This window comes from Canis lupus, chromosome 10, assembly GCF_011100685.1.
Source record: "Canis lupus familiaris isolate Mischka breed German Shepherd chromosome 10, alternate assembly UU_Cfam_GSD_1.0, whole genome shotgun sequence".
Lineage (NCBI taxonomy): Eukaryota > Metazoa > Chordata > Mammalia > Carnivora > Canidae > Canis > Canis lupus.
This window is the reverse complement of record NC_049231.1, coordinates 46,192,413-46,212,082: the sequence shown is the minus strand read 5'-3', so window position 1 is coordinate 46,212,082 and position 19,670 is coordinate 46,192,413. Positions and strand designations below refer to the sequence as shown.

At 52.8% G+C, this 19,670-nt stretch overlaps 1 protein-coding gene across 1 annotated transcript; it reads left to right on the top strand.

Moving 5' to 3' along the window:
- The first annotated feature begins 228 nt into the window (after positions 1-228).
- CNNM3 (cyclin and CBS domain divalent metal cation transport mediator 3) lies at positions 229-18,332 on the top strand. Its single transcript, XM_038551580.1, has 9 exons — positions 229-572; positions 684-1,609; positions 9,379-9,522; positions 10,528-10,677; positions 11,052-11,221; positions 11,408-11,504; positions 11,830-11,963; positions 12,550-12,688; positions 15,971-18,332. Exons 1-9 carry the CDS (start codon positions 229-231, stop codon positions 16,033-16,035), a joined length of 2,169 nt encoding a protein of 722 aa, XP_038407508.1. The 3' UTR covers positions 16,036-18,332.
- The last annotated feature ends 1,338 nt before the right edge of the window (positions 18,333-19,670 follow it).

The window sequence follows — 19,670 nt, the reverse complement described above, 5'->3', positions numbered from 1 at the left end:
CCGCGGCCGAGCCCCGCGGCGCCCGCAGCCCCACGCCCCACGCCCCACGCCCCCGGCCCGCCCCGGGATCGCGCCGCCGCTTGTTTACTCCCGGCGCAGCCTAGTCCGACCCTGAGGCCCGCCCTCGCCCGCCGCCTATTGGCGGAGGAGGCGCCAAGGCCGGCGACCATTGGGCCGGGGGAGGCGGAGGGGTAGGCTGCGCGGGAGGCCGAGAGGGGGCAGCGGGCGATGGCGGCGGCGGCGGCGGCGGCGGCGGCGGCTCGTCTAGGCTGGTTGCTCGCCGCGCTGTGCCTGGGCGTCGCCGCCGGGGAGGCCGCGCCGGGCCCGCGAGTGCTGGGCGTCTGTCTGGAGGAAGACGGAGACGCGGGCGCGGGGTGGGCGCGCGGGGGAGAGGCGCGGGCCGCCCCGGAGGCCGCCTTCCGCCTGCGCCTCTTCGGCTCGGGCTTGGCCAACAGCTCCTGGTCCTGGGTGGCCCCCGAGGGGGCGGGCTGCCCCGAGGGCGGGCCGGCCGCGACGCCCGGGGAGGAGGAGGAGGCGGCGGCGGCGGCCCCCGCGGGCGAGTGGCGTGCGCTGCTGCGCCTGCGCGCCGAGGCCCCGCGCCCGCACTCGGGGCTGCTGGCGGTGCGCGGGGAGCCGGGCGGCTCGGCGGCCCGGGAGGCGGCGGCCCCCGCGGGCGAGTGGAGCGCGCTGCTGCGCCTGCGCGCCGAGGCCGTGCGCCCGCATTCGGCGCTGCTGGCCGTGCGCGTGGAGCCGGGCGGCGCGGCCGCGGAGGAGGCGGCGCCGCCCTGGGCGCTGGGCCTGGGGGCGGCGGGGCTGCTGGCGCTGGCGGCGCTGGCGCGGGGCCTGCAGCTGAGCGCGCTGGCGCTGGCGCCCGCCGAGGTGCAGGTGCTGCGCGAGAGCGGCACGGAGGCCGAGCGTGCGGCGGCGCGGCGCCTGGAGCCCGCGCGGCGCTGGGCCGGCTGCGCCCTGGGCGCGCTGTTGCTGCTGGCCAGCCTGGCGCAGGCGGCGCTGGCGGTGCTGCTGTACCGCGCGGCCGGCCAGCGCGCCGTGCCCGCCGTGCTGGGCAGCGCGGGGCTCGTGTTCCTCGTGGGCGAGGTGGTGCCGGCCGCCGTGAGCGGGCGCTGGGCGCTGGCGCTGGCGCCGCGCGCGCTGCTGCTCAGCCGCCTGGCCGTGCTGCTGACCCTGCCGGTGGCGCTGCCCGTGGGCCAGCTGCTGGAGCTGGCGGCGCGGCCCGGGCGGCTGCGCGAGCGCGTGCTGGAGCTGGCCCGCGGCGGCGGCGACCCCTACAGCGACCTCAGCAAGGGCGTGCTGCGCTGTCGGACCGTGGAGGATGTGCTCACGCCGCTCGAGGACTGCTTCATGCTGGACGCCGGCGCCGTGCTGGACTTCGGCGTCCTGGCCAGCATCATGCAGAGCGGCCACACGCGCATCCCGGTGTACGAGGAGGAGCGCTCCAACATCGTGGACATGCTGTACCTCAAGGACTTGGCCTTCGTGGATCCCGAAGACTGCACGCCGCTCAGCACCATCACCCGCTTTTACAACCATCCGCTCCACTTCGTCTTCAACGACACCAAGCTGGACGCCGTCCTGGAGGAGTTCAAACGAGGTAACTGCGGGACATCGGGGAGGGGACACGAATGCCAGCGCCCTCCGCTGGAAGAAAGGGGGGAGGGAGTTATGGAAGCCTCGAGGGAAAGGGTCCCATCCTTCCCTCCCAGGGCCCTTTGAGATGATGGCCTCACAGGGCTCAGTGGCCTCTTGAGATACCTAAAGGCTGTCCTTCAGGGCGCCGTAGAAAGCAAAATCCCCCTTTTCCTGGTAGGCCTGATTTGGGGAGCCGTGTCCATTTGACTTACCAGCTTCAGGGTCATTTTTGTGGGCTTTGGCTTTGTAACAGGCCTATACTCTTAAATAGAAAGGAGGATAGTCTTCAGACACCTGGATGTTATCACCTGCGCACACAGTGTCAAAACAGCTGGGCCTGTGAAGTTTCCAGCGATCATGGTTTTAAGGTCTCTGATGGGCTGCTGCCTTGCTGATAACAGAAGAAGGGATGATGCCTGATTTTCTGCAGGTGTGGAAGAAACTTCCACTTTGATTTCACCAGAAGCAACCTTATGGATGATTTAGTCTCCCTCTTTTCTTTTCTTTTCTTTTCTTTTCTTTTCTTTTCTTTTCTTTTCTTTTCTCTTTCTCTTCTCTTCTCTTCTCTTCTCTTCTCTTCTCTTCTCTTTTTTTTTCTTTTCTTTTTTTTTAACTTCCTCTTTTCTAAGACTGAGATCTTTTGGCGTCTCCCTTAACTCCACAGTTCACCTCCTTTTACCTTGGTTTATCTGAGCAACTCTAAGGTCACATGGGTAAACATGGAGACCCAACCTCCAAGTGTGAAGGTATGGGTTCCTCTGTAGTCCTCTCCATCCTAAGGCGTGGGTGTGCTCCCCAGAGCGTGGCTGCTCTTTGTCCACCAGCCATGCTTCTCCTACACTCCTACAGGATGAAGACGGGGGACACCCCAGGGCTCTGGATGGGCTTGACCCTAAAGGCTGCATAATGTGAGGCTGGGAAGAGAGCAGATCCCCTGATCTTCCTGGCAGCTGTGAAGTCTGCTGGCCCCAGGCCACAAGAGTATAATTAGTCAGGGCGTGGTATTGAAAAGTTGGGCAGTTACTATCCTTACTGTACCTGAGGATTGAGTGGGGAGGCTTTGCTGTGCAGCTCTGACAGCTTGCTAGAGCATCTCTTGGGTGCTCGTGGCTCTTTCTCCCAGAAAGTGGTAATGCAGTTCCTCTGTGGGGAGGGGATGCCCAGGTGGGGTCTCTGATCTCTGGTGGTGAGTACTCCATCTGGGCCATTGTAGTACTCGAGGCAGTAGAGGTTCTTGTGGCCTGGTGGCCAGGACTGCCAGCCCTGGAGTGTGCAGAGGTGGGTTCCAGCCCGCCCCTGTCACATCCCAGCTTGAGACTCTGGGATGGCTGGACTGGATCCTCCAGGGCGCTGACTTTGAGCAGAGCACTGACTGATATGGAGAACAGTGAGTAGGGGGTCCAGCTAAGAAATGATCAAAGGCTGAACGAAGATGTGCAGTGGGCCGGGAAAGGAGATCCAGGACAACTTTGGGAGGTGGAATTGAGAGGGCTCTGTGGTTGGCTGAGGAGCTGTGGAGCGAGCAGGAGGAGCTAAGGGTGAGGCCTGGGTTTCTTGCTTGGGGTGTTGTTCTTCCCTGAGGCAGAGCACCTACAGAGAAAGGAGGTCATAATGGTGGGGGAGGGTGGCACCTGTGAATTTGTTCTGGACATTGAAATTTGTCTATGCTGCGGCCCAATGAAGATAAAGATTTGGTTGGTGGTATAGTAGTGGTCCCTTAAGCCACAGAAGTGGTGCAAAAAGCCCAAACCCCTGAGGGCACAAGCATATAAGGGGTAGAGGGTAGCAGAGGAGAGTTGCTGAGGAGAGCTTGGAAGTTCAGAATGTCCTAGAAGCTAAGGAAAGAGACCACTTAAGCAAGGGAAGGCAAATGATCAGCAGAGGCCAACATCATGTCATTTGGATCCAGCAGCCAGGATACCCTTGATCTTTGTAAGAGCAGATTTGGTGTTCCAGTGTGGGGTGATGGAGTGAACGGGATGTGACAGCTGACATAGATGGGCCTTCCTGGAAGTATGGCTGCAGAGTGGAAGCCAGAGAGCAGTGACAGGGAGAGGACTGGCAGGGGAGGAGGTCTTCTGCTCTTTTTTTATTTTTATTTTTATTTTTATTTTTATTTTTCTTAAAGATTTTATTTATTCAGGAGAGAGACACACAGAGAGGCAGAGACACAGGCAGAGGAAGAAGCAGGATCCATGTGGGGAGCCCAGTGAGGGACCTGATCCCAGGAATCTGGGATCACACCCTGAGCCAAAGGCAGAGGCCCAACCGTCGAGCCACCCAGGTGTCCCTGCTCTTTGGTTTTAAGATGGGCAAGTTGAGAGGCACCTGGGTGGCTCAGTGGTTGAGTGGCCTTCAGTTCAGGTCATGATCATGGGGTTCTGGGATAGAGCCCGGCGTCGGGCTCCTTGCTCAACAGGAAGCTTGCTTCTCTCTCTCCCTGTGCCCCTGGCTCATGCTCTCTCTCTCACTCTGTCTCAAATAAATAAAAGTTTAAAAAACAAAAAAGATGGGCAAGTTGACCGACTTTGGGTTTAGATGTTGACAGGAAGGAGCCAGTAGGGAGAGGAGGCCCATGGTCTAGGCTGCTTCTGTTCTGGAATGGTGGCCTTGAAGCAGCCCTGGGGAACCCGGATGTTAGGGAGCTCCTCAGTCCTCCACGCCTTCCTCCTCCGCTGACAATTGAGGGCCATCTGAGGGCAAATTGGCATCGTCTTTCCTCTGACATCCTGGAGCCTCTCTCTGCTTCTTTTGCAATGCACTCCTTCCTTTGGCAGATAGCTATTTTTGCTTAAAGTCCCTTTTAGCCTGACGCCCTTTCTTCATCCTGCTTACTAACAAAGGGCATATTGCAGCCTTTATGGCGCCTGAGGTTCAGAAATCAGTTCCCTTCCCATCTCTGCCAAGTGTGGGAGGTGGTAGTGCCCTCTGAATTCCCTGAAGTGGGAGTCCTTGACATCTTGGCCGCCACCATCCCAGAGCACTGTCTGTTTGGGAACTGTCTACCTGGGCGAGGCGCCTTCTCTGGTGTGGCGCCCCTCGGTTGGGGTGCAGGCTTGAGATGTTACCGATTACTTAGGGCAGACAGATATTACCAGGAAGAGAGTGGACTCTGGAGCTGTAGTAAATAATGCATCTTTTCTTTAAAGCTATTAATCCCATTGTCTTTGTCAACCTCCCAATGAAAATATTCAAGGACGTTCAACCAAAGGAGGAATGAGGATGCGTGAGCTTCTCAGAATCTCTGCTTTCAAGCAGCTGAGTTCTGGTTCATTGTCAGAAATCAGAGGATCCCGATTCTGAAGAGTCAGACCCGCTGCGAGGAATGTTAGCCTAGCCCTTTTCTTCTAGAACATGTTCCGACAGTTGCTTTTAAAAATAAGAGGAGGCAGAGGAATTTAAACTCCCATCTGCATTTTTACAGATGTCCTAGAAATTAGGCATTTTGAAAGTTCTCTAGCTTCCACCTAATTTATGAATACATGTGAGCCTCCTAACTAAATTAAAACTCTAGAGGTTTTTCAGGACTTTCTGGTTGATGCCGGTAAAATGCTTCATCTGCCTCTTGCCTATGGCTCTGTGCTCGGGGAGAGCCTGAGGCAGGCATCTGTCCTGGGGCCTGTGGGTGTTTCCAGTCAGCCAGCCGGGGGCACCTGTATTTTCAGAGCATATTATCCTCTCAGACGAGAAACAAACTTTTAATCCCTGCAGCTGCCTGTTCTCTGTGTACCCCTACTGCTTTTCCATGGTTGCTGTCTGGACCCCCTCAGATATTGTCTTGAGATGAAACCGCATGGCCACCACGTCGGGGGACCTTTCAGGGGCTCTGCCTTCATCTGTTACCCAGTCATCCCGGGTCACAGGTCACTGAGAATCTTGTGCCAGTTTTTTTTTTTTTTTTTTTTTTTTTTTTTTCTTGTGCCAGTTTTACAGAAGTTTGCAAGCAAGGGAGAAGTTAGTCCGTTCTAAGGGTAACCTGCCAAAGGGGCTGGCATTCCGGAAGAATGGAGCTGAAGTGGGTTCTCTCTGCTCTTATTATTATTATTATTTTTAAAGATTTTATTATTGATGAGAGACACAGAGAGAGGCAGAGGGAGAAGCAGGCTCCACTCAGGGAGCCTGACGTGGGACTCTATCCCAGGTCTCCAGGATCAGGCCCTGGGCCGAAGGCGGTGCTAAACCGCTGAGCCACCCGGGCTGCCCTCTCTCTGCTCTTATTTTTTTTTTTTTTAAGATTTATTTATTTATTCATGAGAAACACAGAGAGTGAGAGAGATAGGCAGAGACACAGGCAGAGGGAGAAGCAGAAGCAGGCTCCATGCAAGGAGCCCGACATGGGACTCGATCCCAGGCCTCCAGGATAACACCTTGGGCTGCAGGCGGCGCCAAACCGCTGCGCCACCGGGGCTGCCCCCTCTCTCTGCTCTTAGATGGTCATCTAGAACCTGGGCTTTGGTTCCCAGGATCTGATCAAAATTTTATGTCGATGGGGCGCCTGGGTGGCTCAGATGGTTAAGCATCTAACTTTGGCTCAGGTCATGATCTCAGGGTCCTGGGATCAAACCCCACATTGGGCCCCCACACTCAAAAAAGGAGTCTGCTTCTCCTCCCTCTGCCTCTGCTCCACCTCCCATTTGTGTTCTCTCTCTCAAATAAATAAAATCTTAAAAAAAAAAAAAAAAGTTATGTCGAGCTTCAGCCTTCCTCATCTGGTCTCACAGATTAGATCACATAGCGGGGTTGCCTTGGCCCTCATAGAAGTGATGCCTGTCTGCCAGTGTCAGCCATTCCCAGCACAAATACCCAGGGGTGGGAAGCATCTAGAAATGCTATGTTCCTCATTCAGTACTTCTGTCTCAGCAGGAATGAGCAGATAGTTCTTTGGAACCCTTGGCCTTTTCCTCCTGGAAAGGGAGGAGACCGTGTAGTCATGTATGAGGATGTTAGAGCATCCTGAAGAACACTACTTTCTTTTCTTTAGAAGGGCACGTGTGCTGGAGATAGTACCTTGGCCCAGGGTAACTCACCCAGAGGGGAGGGTCTCCTAAGATTTGATCTCTTGTTCCCCAGTGAAAGTGAGTTGTGTGTGGTGGTTAAGAGAACAGATTCAGAAACCAGCTGCCTGGGTTCAGATCCCGATTTTGCACTTGGGTGAGTCACTGAGGCTCCCTTAATCTTTGTTGTCTCTGCAAATTGTAAATAAGAGTAATACTCTGTTCCTAGTAAGTTGATGAATAAAACACTGAAGCACTAAAAGTTGCATTTCTTCAGTTCACGGGTGTTTTGTTTGTCTTATATTTCGACAACTCTGTGATAGGATGTCTCACAATTGATGGCATCTTCAATTTGATGACATACAGTAAATGTTTTCTTTTTTACAGCCTCATTCCTTTCTTTTTCTTTTTTCTTTTCTTTTCTTCTTTTTTTTTTTTAAGCTTTCTCTACACCCAACTCACGACCCCAAGATGAAGAGTTGCATGCTCCACTGACTGAGCCAGCCAGGCGCCCCTGCCTCATTCCTTTCTTGATTATTTGGCCAGTGGTCTATTAATAATAATAGCTTTTGGTTGACTGGACATTTTCATTTATCTAAATTTGGAGCAGAGGTCTTGCCCCTGATGCTGGGGGTGGGGGATGGATGCTGAAAGAATGAGGCAGAGAGCATGCCAAATAGACTTCTAGAGAGTGTGTTTCTGAACTCAGTTCAGTACACTGTAATTAAACCCAAGGTATGTAAAGCATGATTCACGCAAAGAAGTGAACTTGACTTTTTGCTTTACCAAAAGATTCTTTTTTTTTTTTTTTTTTACCAAAAGATTCTTGAAGCAGGTACTTCCTTATGTTAATCCAGGCTAGCTTTTATCCTCAACTTTTTTCACTAGTAATGAAGGACATGGCTGGGATGAGGTTCTCTGAGTTCCATATCCTAGACCTGCACAACGCCGTCCAGCAGCCACCACCCACATATGATTGTCGAGCTCTTGAAAGGTAACTGGGCTCAACTGACATATGCTGGAAGTGCCTAACACACCAGACTGCAAAGACTGTATAAAAAATATGTTTTAATTTAAAATTTTAAGAAATTTATTTTATTTATTTATTTATTTTTTTTAAAGATTTTACTTATTTATTCATGAGAGAGACACAGAGAGAGAGAGAGAGAGAGAGGCAGAGACACAGGCAGAGGGAGAAGCAGGCTCCATGCAGGGAGCCCGATGTGGGACTCGATCCCGGGTCTCCAGGATCATGCCCTGGGCTACAGGCGGCGCTAAACCGCTGCGCCACGGGGGCTGCCCAAGAAATTTATTTTTAAGATTTTTTTTTTTTTTAAGTAATCTCTATACCTAACATGGGGTTTGAACTTACAACTCCAAGATCAAGAGTCGCATGGTCTGGGATCCCTGGGTGGCGCAGCGGTTTGGCGCCTGCCTTTGGCCCAGGGCGCGATCCTGGAGACCCGGGATCGAATCCCATATCGGGCTCCCGGTGCATGGAGCCTGCTTCTCCCTCTGCCTATGTCTCTGCCTCTCTCTCTCTCTATCTCTGTGTGACTATCATAAATAAATAAAAATTAAAAAAAAAAGTTTTTAAGAGTCGCATGGTCTACTGACTGAGCCAGCCAGGTGTCCCTGTTTTAATATATTTTTTTTTTATTTTTATTGTTAGATTTTATTTATTTGAGAGAGAAAGAGTGCTGGGGTGGGGGCGGGGCAAAGGGAAAGGGAGAGAGAATCTTAAGCAGACTCTGTACCCAGTGTGGACCATGTTGGGGGGCTTGATCTTGCCACCGTAAGATCATGACCTGAACTGAAATCAAGAGTCCGACACTTAACCCACTGAGCCACCCAGGTGCCCCTATTTTAGTATTTTTATATTGATTGCATGTTAAAATGATATTGAAGGCTATATTGAATTAGTTACAATGTTACCAATTTCACCTGTGTCTTTTTTCCTTTTTTTTTTTTATGCTACTCAGAAATTTAAAATTACATATATGGTTTGCAATCTGTTATTTTTGGACAGGTATAAGGTTTTATAGATGAAAAGTAGAGACAGTTCTTGAAGTTTTCTCAGCATTCCCTGGCACTCTGAGGTTTGGGCTTTGTTCAAGCTTCCATTTCTTTATCAGACAAATAGGAAGCTCACCTGAGGGCGGGGGAAGGTGAATAGTTGTAGGCTGCTGCTCTTCCTCCCACATAGTCTGGGTTCTGACTGGCGCATCACCATTTATCGTCTTCCCCCTGGATGACTTAATGGACCTTGGCTTCTGGAATAAAGGACAGACAGCTTTCAGATTTGGGAAAACATCCTTAGGAGAGTCACTGGGTGGCCCCACACCGTTCCCCCACTTAGACTGCCCTAGGGGAGCCTGTACTTCTGGAACCAGTGCCCTTGTGCGTGTAGCTCTATCACATCTGTTCTAGTCTGACGTGTCCTTATCTAAACCACATTCATGTAGGCCCTGGGCTGACTTAGCTCTGCCACTGCCTGGTGGCCCCGTGCAGGTGAGCATTTACCTGACGTTTAGGGCCTCGTGCGTAAAGTGAGGCTTATCCTCAGGAGGGTGTTGACAGTCTTACGTAAGAACTTAGGAAGAGTCTCCCCTAGTGCCTGGTACCTTGTGGGAACACCAGCAGTGGCTTCTGTCACTTGGGTGAACTAGTACCAAGTAGGACTTGGCAAAACGGGAGGCCCCCAGCAAGTTGTAATCTTGAGTGTCCCCTCCCCCAGGGAAGTCTCACCTGGCCATCGTGCAGAAGGTGAACAACGAGGGTGAAGGTGACCCCTTCTACGAGGTGCTGGGCCTCGTCACCCTGGAGGACGTCATTGAGGAGATCATCAAGTCTGAGATCCTGGATGAGTCTGAGGACTATCGTGAGTCTTGACTGTCACCAGCATTCCAGTTCCACTGGCCTTCTAAGCCTACAGAGATGTGTGGTGTGCATCCGGGTCACTGAGACGGGGCTGGATCTCCAGTCAGAGCTGATCCCTAGCCAGGGTCTGGAGGGAGCGGGCTGTTGTCCCTTGCAGGAGGGCCCACACCTGAGAAGGATGAGGAGACTTGGTGGCTCGGATCAGGGCCTTTGCGGTGCCAGTGCCTCCCTTGGGCTTCTCTGGCGCAGATGGCGGCTCTGCCCATCACGGGCCTTTCCCAGGCTTCTGACTTCCTTGGCCCTTTGGCTTTCTCATGTTCTTTTCTACAGTACAGAAGCCTCTCCTCAAAAATCTCATTCTTTACTGCTTAGAGGGTCTTTCCAAAACAGGATCCTGAGGCCTGTGATTATGTCTGAGGGGTGTCTGCCTCTTAGGAGGATGGCTGAGGTCTGAGGGCAGACATAGAACCCGTACGTGATGCCCGGGGCCGCATAAGCATACTTGGGACACCGAGCCCCCTACCCCTATTTACTATCAAGCCAATCATTTTGCCCATGCGTCTCTCCCCCAAGTGCAGCCTCTTGAGTTTGGTTCCTCACACTGCCTTGAGCGTGGGGACACCAGGCTAGCTGCTGCCCCATAGCCCCCGTAATCTGTAGATATGTGCCTTCTGGTGAGGGGTGTCTTCATGACCAAGGACGCCTGTTAGACAAGCGACCTTGGTGCCATGTCAATGTTCTCTCCCAGCTCGGAGGACAGGAGTGGTTCCTTTCCACGCGTCCTCAGGATAGCTGGAGTTCGGGTGCTGCCCCTTCTGTCCTGGTACCAGGTTTGCTCTTTGCTGGGAGTGGCAGGCAGGCACAGCAAGGAGTGCTGCGGAGTGTCCCCAGGGCTCTGACGCTGTCTCCCCCAGAAGAACCCCCCAGGCTTTGGCAGCGTGCCTTGCTTTGGTCATACTGATTGGAGGGTTACTGATGGCGTCAGCGGGCCTTCTCACCATCCTAGGAGATGCCACTGTCAGGAAGAAGCCTGCTCCTCTGAGTGCCCCTCTCCGGCGAAAAGAGGAATTCTCCTTGTTCAAGGTGTCTGACGATGAATATAAAGTGAAAATCTCGCCTCAGCTGCTCTTGGCCACCCAGCGCTTCCTGTCTCGAGGTGAGGGCAAAGAGTGGGCCTTTTCTTTGCCCTCTTGCTCACTGTCAGCTGGGTCAGGAGGCCCCCAGGGCAGACCCCGGGTGCCCTCATTCCCAGTAAGCAGGAGAGGATCCAGGAGAACTTCTGTGCTTCTCTCTGTAGCCCTGAGGGCATCTCAGGGCGCCTGAGGGCAGCTCCTTCTGCCAGATGGCTGCAAGCTGGGCTAGGCTGGCGCCACCTCTGGTGAGCCACGGCAGGGAGCCTCCGCCGGGTGGTGTGCGGCCCGCCCAGTGTTGGGGGGGTGACTTGGCTCGTGGGGCAGCAGGAGTCGGGTGTGGTTGTGCAGGCCACTCTGGGCCCAGTGGACACTGTCCCTTTTCTCCACCATGGGGCAGAGGTGGATGTATTCAGCCCCCTGCGAATCTCCGAGAAGGTCCTGCTGCACCTGCTGAAGCATCCCAGCGTCAACCAGGAAGTGAGGTTTGACGAGAGCAACCGTCTGGCTGCACACCATTACCTGTACCAGCGCAGCCAGCCGGTGGATTATTTCATTCTCATCCTGCAGGTAACCAGGAGCCCACACTGGAGCTTCCCACTCGCTTAGACAGTAGGGAAGGGTCTGAGAGAGGGAGGATCGTCCACAGACACAGTCCCTGAATAGTCGGGGCTGGTGCTTTCTCCTTGTGCTCTCTGCTGGCAGGAGAGGTAATCTGTCCACATGTGTCTCCCTCCCGCTCCCTACACCTCCCAGGGCAGGGTTGAGGTGGAGATCGGGAAAGAGGGCCTGAAGTTCGAGAACGGAGCCTTCACCTATTACGGAGTGTCTGCCCTGACAGCGCCGTCCTCGGGTAAGCTGCAGGCCACCTGCTTGCCGGGGCTTTCTGGGGGCCAGGATGTGGGCCTCCCCTTCCTCCGGAGCCTGCGCCTTCTGCCAGGTGTTCCACTTCAGGATGGGCTGGCTTTTCTCTGGGCCGTGGAGATGGGGAAGGGGCAGCGTCTAGGGCTTTTCGTTGCTCACTGCTCCCCCTGCCTGGCCTTTCCCAGGAGGAGGTGAGCTTGTCACCCTCTCCGTGCTCGTAGCCCTGTTCCCTCTCCATAGGGGTCAGTGGGGTAGATCTTAGACACTGTGCAGTTGCCCCCACCGGAGACGTCACTGGTTGTTCCTTCTGATAGTTCACCAGTCCCCAGTGTCCTCGCTCCAGTCCGTCCACCACGACCTGCAGCCAGAGCCAGCTGATGGTGCTCGCTTGTCTGCATACTGTCCTGACTACACCGTGAGGGCCCTCTCTGACCTGCAGCTCATCAAGGTGACTATGTTGGGTTTGTTTTTTTTTAAGATTGTAATATGATTTATTGACAGCCACAGAGAACAATCAGGGAACAGCAGAGGGAGAGGGAGAAGCAGGCTCCCTGCTGAGCAGGGAGCCCCATGTAGGGCCAATCCCAGGACCCTGGGATCATGGCCCGAGCCAAAGGCAGAGGCTTAACTGACTGAGCCAGCCAGGCGCTCCAAGGTGACTATCTGGGCTGCTTGTCAGTGCTGGCTTTAGCCAGCTTTGTACCCCCACAGGGCTAAACCATCCGGTCCCGAGTTTGTATGGATTACGAGTCAGTTCTCCCTGAGTCTCGGAGACTTGCCAGAGCAAGACTGTGCTTGCTAGTCCTGTTGCTGGGACTGCGCACCCACGTTCCTTTTGACATCTTAGTATAGACACTGCTTGATTGTTGTTCTCTGCCCTTAGCTCACTTAAAGCTCTTCATTTTCTTGGTCCTGCTGAGTGTGACTCTCCCACCTGGTACTTGTGGGTGGGAGGGAGACGTGTGACCTTGTACCTCTTGCTCTCCATCCAACTTCACAGTGGCACTTGCCTAGTCATGCTTTCTGTCCCCCAGGTCACGCGGCTGCAGTACCTCAATGCACTCCTGGCCACTCGAGCCCAGAACCTGCCACAGTCCCCGGAGAACACAGACCTCCAGGTCATCCCAGGCAGCCAGACCAGGCTGCTCGGTGACAAGACAGTCCCAGCAGCAGGTGAGCCCCACACGGCCACATCCTGCAGTGTATCAGCCCAAGGGGGTGTGTGGATCCTGTGCCGGTCACACAGACTCACTCTATCTGCCCTCACTCTGCCTTGTGTTCTTTCCTTGTCCCCCTTTCTGCCCATCCTTTCCTTTTTTTCTCTTTTCGCTGATGGCCCTGCGTTGTAGACCAGCTGGCACCCAGAGTATGTTCCGTCAGCATCTTCTCTGGAGGACCTATTTAGGACGGGTTGACTTAGAGAATAGCTGCTAAATGGGAATAAGGTCAAGTTCAGACACTCTTGGTCATTTAGCATTAGGGTTGGGTCACTTGGAAAATGAAGACCTGGGTCACTGGGGGCCTAGCTCAGAAGGTGGCTCGCTGGGGGACACCAGCTCAGAAGCTGAGAGAGGGCACCAGTGGAGATGTTGTTTCAGGTCAAGCTAATATTTAAGGCGTGCCCCTTACACCCTGGGTTCCATTGTGAGCCAGAAGTTCACGTGAGAAGAAATAGACTGTGATGTGGGGTAGGTTGCAGACTAGCAAACCCTGCCTTTAAGAGTGTAAGGAGGGGGAATGAAAAGGAGCCTGTGGAGAGTGGGCTTTGGGTAGGAGTGGTAAAAAGTTAGGGAACTCTGTTGTCCTTGTGGCTCAGGAAGGTACTTTTGTTCTGACTGAGCTCCTGAGTCGGGGTCTGAGATACTTTCCAGGGCCTGGACTGGGCGGGGCGGGGCGCAGGGCTTCCAGAGAGGCCTCCGACACTTCTGCCCCTGGCACTCCGAAATGGGGACACCAAGCTCTTGACGCCAGCTCTGCCTGGCACTGTGCTAGGAGCTTTCCTCGTGCTCACTCATCTAAGAAAACTTCATTTTCAGAGGTGGTAGTTCGGCCTGTTTTCACAGATGAAGAAGCAAAAGCAGAGGGAGACCGAGGCACTGTGGCTTGGAGCCTGTGCCTGTCCTCAGCCTCTGGGCTGTGGTGTCTGCAGGGAACAGCTCCGGTTCCTTGAGAACGTGCACGTGTCTTTGTGGTAGATGCTTTCTGAGAAGTGACGTGGACGTGCCAGGGACAGAACGCCTGCCTGGGCCACGTTTGTGGCTCAGCCCCTGAGTGCTCCATCTCTGTGCGTTGGTGAAAGGGGGCCCCGGCTTGAAGCGTGCTGCTCAGACCGTGGATCTGGGTTTCGGGCCTTTCTCAGCGAACGTGCACTGAGACGTGGCGGTCCTACCTTTTAGGGCTGATCACAGTTCTCTCCACCCGCTGTGGTGATCTTCCCTTTTGTGCGATGCCGCTTGTATACAGGTTCCCACCACCGCATAAGCCTTGGGTCTCAAAAGCTGGTATGTTACTGTTTTTTTAAGATGTGAGCATTTGATTCTGGTTTTTTTGATGTGAACTTTTTTTCTGGCTTCATCTGCTTACTCAGACTGCACATGTTCTATACAAGATGTAGACTTAAATCTACGAATGGTGGTTTTTCCTTCACTTCATCTTTTATTATATGCACAAGTTTTTTTAAAGTCCTTTTGTGGCGTCAGCTGCTCATTGGGAGACCCTACGAGCGAACCACAGGTATCTCCTGAAAGTTCACTGGCTGTGCCGCTTTGCTCTTACAAAAGACTTAGGTTAGCACCTGTTCTCACTAACTGCAAGAACTTGGAAGAGGATTTTTGCTTTACGAGATGGTAGTTGTTTCTTCGCTTTATGCCATGCTGGCTTACAAAAGACTTGATAGGAGCGCTGTCCTTGATAGGACAGCGGGGAAACCCGTAACCTGCAGTGGCTCCGTGCGTCATTTTCCCGTCTGTAATGGCTCATCCGCTTGGCGCAGAGGCAGCATCGCAGCCAGTGAGGTTTGTCCGAGGCACCTCATTGCCAGTTGTAAAGGATTGCCATCCCCTGTTCTGGGTCTTCATGTTGGTTTTCCCCTAAGTGTGGCCTGCCGTTTGTCCCCCGTAAGGCTCGCCTGCTGTTTTTCTGCTCTCTGCCTCAGCTCTCTGAGGTCTTGATGCAGCTTATCTCTGTTAGGTGGCACTCCACTGCCCCCACGAGATCTCGGTGTCGCTATGCTCGTGGAGATGTCATCGGGGACGTTGCTTAAATAGCGCAGGTCAGAACCATCAGGATTGACTTTGGCACTAGATTTGCTGGCAGAGAAATGCCTTTATGGAGATGCTTGGAAGGCGCAATGATTTTGAACGGCCTGCGGCAGGGGTCGGCACGCTGGCTATGCTGGTGCCGGGGAGCAGTCGTGTTGGCCCCCGCCTGCGTGCGTGTGGATTGTATATGGCTGCCTTTGGCTACGACGGTGGGGTTGAGGTGTCACCACAGGGACTACGACCTGCAAGACCTAAAAATAATTGGCCCTTTACGGAAAGCTTCCTGACCCCCTGGCCTGCCGTTGCACGCTCCGGGTAACTTCTGCACAGTGGCCATTCCCAGAGCTGATTGCCAAGGGAGAGTCCGCCCCGGGCGCCGCGCTTCCTGCTCCCTCTGGTTCTGAGCCGCGGGGGGCGCGCCCGCCCCCCCCCCCCCCCCCCCCCCCCCCCCCCCCCGCCCTCCCAGCGCGCTCCGGGGTTGCCCCAGCGGCCCTGCCAGCGCAGCTGCACAGCTGGTCTCCTCTTGTCTCTCTCCCCTCTGCTCTCTCTAGCCTTCCCCGTAGACCTTTCCCTCTTTGGCACATTTGGAAACTGCAGTTGATAATTGACTGTGGACTAGTGAGCATTTTTTGTTTTCAGAAAACACCCAAGGTAAATATCTTCCCTTTCGCTTTCTCTTTGCTTTCCTTCCCCAGCCCTCTAGCTGCCGGGAGGAGCCCTGGACACGGCTGCCCCCGGGCAGGGAGGTGTTTCCCCGGGAGTGGGAGGTGAGGGGGCCGTCCTGACCTTTGTTGCTACTTTCCCTTTCATTTTTCTGGAAGACTGGCAAGGTCATGAAATCCCTGCCTAGTGGTGGCAACTAAAACTTCCTTTTGGGGCAGGGGCTTTAGTGTCCAGGGCAGGCTCCTCTTGCCCAGTGTACAGCCTCAGCCTCCTGTGAGCAGAAGCTCCTGCCCTGCCTTCCTGCCTCTCATTGAGGCCAGCCCTCCTCCCAGTGGTTTCCTCTTGGGAGGCTGAGTTAGCCTGACCGGGTCCCTAACTGCTCACTCCCAGCTCTGCCTGGATACTGAGGCGTCCTGAGCCTCCTCAGCCTTCCTGCCCCTTCGTGTCCTAAAGACGATTTTGACACTTGGTTTTGATGGGACCTGCTTCCGTTCCTGACTGATACTAATTCTGCTTTCCCTCTCTCCTCTAGGGCCCAACCATGGCAGACCCGGCCTCCCAGCGGAGGAGAGCCCTGGGCGGAACCCGGGGGTTTAACTGCTTGCCAGGCAGCCCCGGGTCTGGGCGATGGACAAGCACGTGGGGAAGTGGAGAGCCGAGGAGTGGCTTCCTGTCAGCCCGTCCCCATCCCCTCCAGGCCACGTTTTAGATGGCCCTTAGAGATGTGGGTCCTGGGCTGTCCTCAGAAGCAGACCTCAGTGCCGGGAGCCTTCAGCAGGTCCTGCCCTCCTTTAGGAAATGGGGGTCAGTTGGGGCGCAGCCTTCCGGGCCTGCTTCCGAAGGGAATGAACAGAACACTGTCATCTCTGGTCCCTAGGACCCAGCTTTCTCCCTGTGACAGTGCAGTGTATTTATACCTCTTTGGGCCAAGCCATGATGTGAGTGCACGATTACGGCCTTTATGTGGCCATGACCTGTACTCGCTTTGCTTTTAATTTGCCAACCTGCTGCCGGCAGCACTTTTTGAGCGAACCAGGAGCACTATTTGTGGCTGGGGGTTCACATCCATGGCCTGGGCCGCAGTGAACTAGTTGGCCTCCCTTACGGTGCCATGTTTCAAAGCACGCGCCCCAGCCTGTTCCATGTGCCAAACCTCGCAGCACGACAACCCACCAGTATGTCCCAGTGTCCGGCTCCCTCCTATGGAGGTTGCTGCTTGGAGCCCCCAGCAAGTGAGCCGGCCCCTAGTGGCACGGGGGAGGCTGCTCCTTCCGCTTCTCTGCCTGTCCTGCTTGGTTGCCACTAACAGTATTGTCATTTTCTGTGTTTGAAGAAGAGAGGTCACACCGGGGAGGAAGGGGTGTGCTGCCCCTAACTTTCTCAGTTGCTGGGTCCAGGGAGAGTAACCGACTTTGTACCTTCCCCCGTGGCTGGAATTTGCACGGAGAGCAGCAAGGGAGGGAGGGCTTGATTATGAAACAGGTAGATCCTCAGCCCCTTTCTTTAATGACAACATGACATCAGTTTTTCTGGTATCTCTGAAACATTTCAGCTCATTGCTTCTTTGCTGTTCTTAGCTACAGGGTTTTAGAGAATTGGGAACAAGAACGCACTTGTTTTCTTCTGCTTTACCCATATTTACGGTCTGCAGTTCTTCAGCTGTGTAGAAACGGGGGTGTCGCAGAGACCTGGGGTTGCAGAAGGGATAGGGAAGGAGGAGTGTTTCTGGAACTTTTCTCAAAGGAATTTGGGTCCCTTATCCAGGACTGGTTGGGAATGAAGGCCAGAGAACAGTGGCATGCCGGCTTAGCAACTTCTCAAGGAAGAGCAAGCCCAGGTGGGAAACCTACTTTACAATCATCTCTCCCTGAACAGTGCTTCTTAACCTTGGCTGCACATTAGAATCACCTGGCAAACTGAAAAATACTGATACCTGGAGCACCCCCCCCTTCCAGGGAGCCTGATTTGATTATTCTAGGCATCAGGATTTTGTTTTTTGAAACAATTTTAATTTTTAAAAAAGAATTTTTTTAAAGTAAGTTTCACACCGGGCATGGGGCTTGAACTCCCAACCCTGAGATCAAGAGTCGAGTGCTCTCCTGATGGAGCCAGCCAGGCATCCCTGAAACAGTTTTAGAGTCACCTAAGAGTTCCATACACTCTTCATCCAGCTTCCCCTAATAACGTTTTACATAATCTGGTACATCTATCAGAACTAAAAAAATTAACATTGGTACAAAACTAAATTAGATTTTATTTGGATCTTATCAGTTCTTCCAGTAATATTATTTTTCTGTTGCAGGATCCAATCCAGGATACCAAGTTGCATTTAGAGTTCTTGCTTCCTTTTTTCTAACTTTGTATTTTGAAACCATTACAGATTCTTAGGAAATTGCAAGCTAGGGACCTTTCACCCAGTTTTCCTCAATGGTTACTCTTAAACATAGTTAGAATACAGTATCAAAACCAAGAAGCTGACACTGGCACTATGTGGGTGGAGCGTTCTCTGTCTCATGGGTAGATTTGTGTAGCTGCCACAGCAGTCTAGATAAATGACCGTCCCACCACCACGAGGCTCTCCCTCTGGCATACTGTTAGACCCACCCCCACCCCCTCGGCCCCCATCTCTAATCCCTGGCAACCACTAATCTAATATTTTGTCATTTCAAGAATGTTGTGTAAGTGGGGTCATATAGTACGTAACTGCTCGGGATTGGCTTTTTTCACTCAGCGTTATATTCTGGAGCTACATCCAGGTTGTAGCGCGTGTCAATAGCTCATTCCTTTTGATTGCTGCGTAGTATTCCTCAATATGCTCACTGTCCTGTGGAAGGACATCTGAGTGGTTTCCAGTTTTTGGCTATTCCAAATAAAGCTGCTATGAACATTCATTACAGGTTTTTGTGTGGATATTGGTTTTCTGAGGTAAATGTCCAGTATTACAGTTGCTAGGTCGTGTGGCTGTTGCATGGTTCGTTTTTTAAAGACACTGCCACATGTCTTGAGAGTATACAATTCTACGTTTCCACCAGGAGCATGTGAGTAATTGAGTTTCTCTGAATCCTCAACTCATTTGGTATTGTCACCATTTTTTAGCCATTCTGGTAGGTGCGTAGTGAGATCTCGTTGTGGTTTCCAGTTGTATTAACATAATGGCTGATGTGTATCTTTGTGTGCTTATTTTGTGAACTGTTCTTGTTTTTCACCCATTTCTAGTTGGATTGTTTGGTCTTAGTTCTCAGAGTTCTTTATATATTCTAAATACTAGTCCTTTGTTGGCTTTTTGGGTTTGCAAATATTTTCTCCAAGCCTTTAGTTTATTCTTTCATTCTCTTAACAGTATCCTTTATAGAGCAAAAGTTTAATTTTGATGAAGTTTAGTTTACCGGTTTTCTTTTATGGATTGTGCATTTGGTATCATGTCTAAGAATTACCTAGCTCTCCTGGATCCCAAAGATTGTCTCCTAGGTTTTTTTTCCTAAAATTTTTATAGTTTTGGAGCACTTAGGTGGCTCAGTCCTGTTAAGGGATCTGCCTTTGGCTCAGGTCATGGTCCCAGGGTGTTGGAATCAAGCCCCACATCGGGCTCCCTGCTCAGCAGGGGAAGTCTGCCTCTCCCTCTGCCTGCTGCTTCCCCTGCTTGTGCTCGCCCTCACGCTCTCTCAAAATCTTTAAAATTTTTAGTTTTCTACTTGAAGTCTGTGGCCCATTTTGAGTTAATTTGTATAAGATTTAGGTCAAGGGTTTATAATTTTTTTTACCTTATAGACGTCCAGTTGTTCTAGCACCATTTGTTGAAAAGGCTTTCCTCTGTAGAATTTTCATTTACACCTTCGTCCAAAATCGGGTGGGCAGATTTGTGTCTATTTCTGGGTTGTCTCCTCTGTTCTGTTGATCTGTGTCTGTCCCTCCATGAATTACCCCATTGTCTTGATTACCTGTAGCTTTATAGTAAATTTTGAAATTGGGTAGACTGGTTCTTCCCACTTTACTTTTCAAAATTGTTTCAGCTATGAGTTTTAATTTTTTTTTTTTTAGAGGTTTATCTATTTTAGAGAACAGGGGGACGGACAGAGAGAATTCTGAAGCAGATACCCCACTGAGCGAGCGCAGGGTCCAACATGGGGCTAGATCCCAGGACCCTGAGATCATGACCTGAGCCAAAATCAAGAGTCTGGTGCTTAACCAACTGAGCCACCCAGGTGCCCCTTAGCCATGAGTTTTTAAATCAT

Bases quoted from the DNA above. Each gene is read 5' to 3' on its own strand.
- CNNM3 (XM_038551580.1), top strand. From the start codon at position 229: ATGGCGGCGGCGGCGGCGGCGGCGGCGGCGGCTCGTCTAGGCTGGTTG. The intron at 9,523-10,527 runs GTGAGTCTTGAC...TCACCATCCTAG, and splicing joins GGATGAGTCTGAGGACTATC to GAGATGCCACTGTCAGGAAG. The intron at 11,222-11,407 runs GTAACCAGGAGC...TACACCTCCCAG, and splicing joins ATTTCATTCTCATCCTGCAG to GGCAGGGTTGAGGTGGAGAT.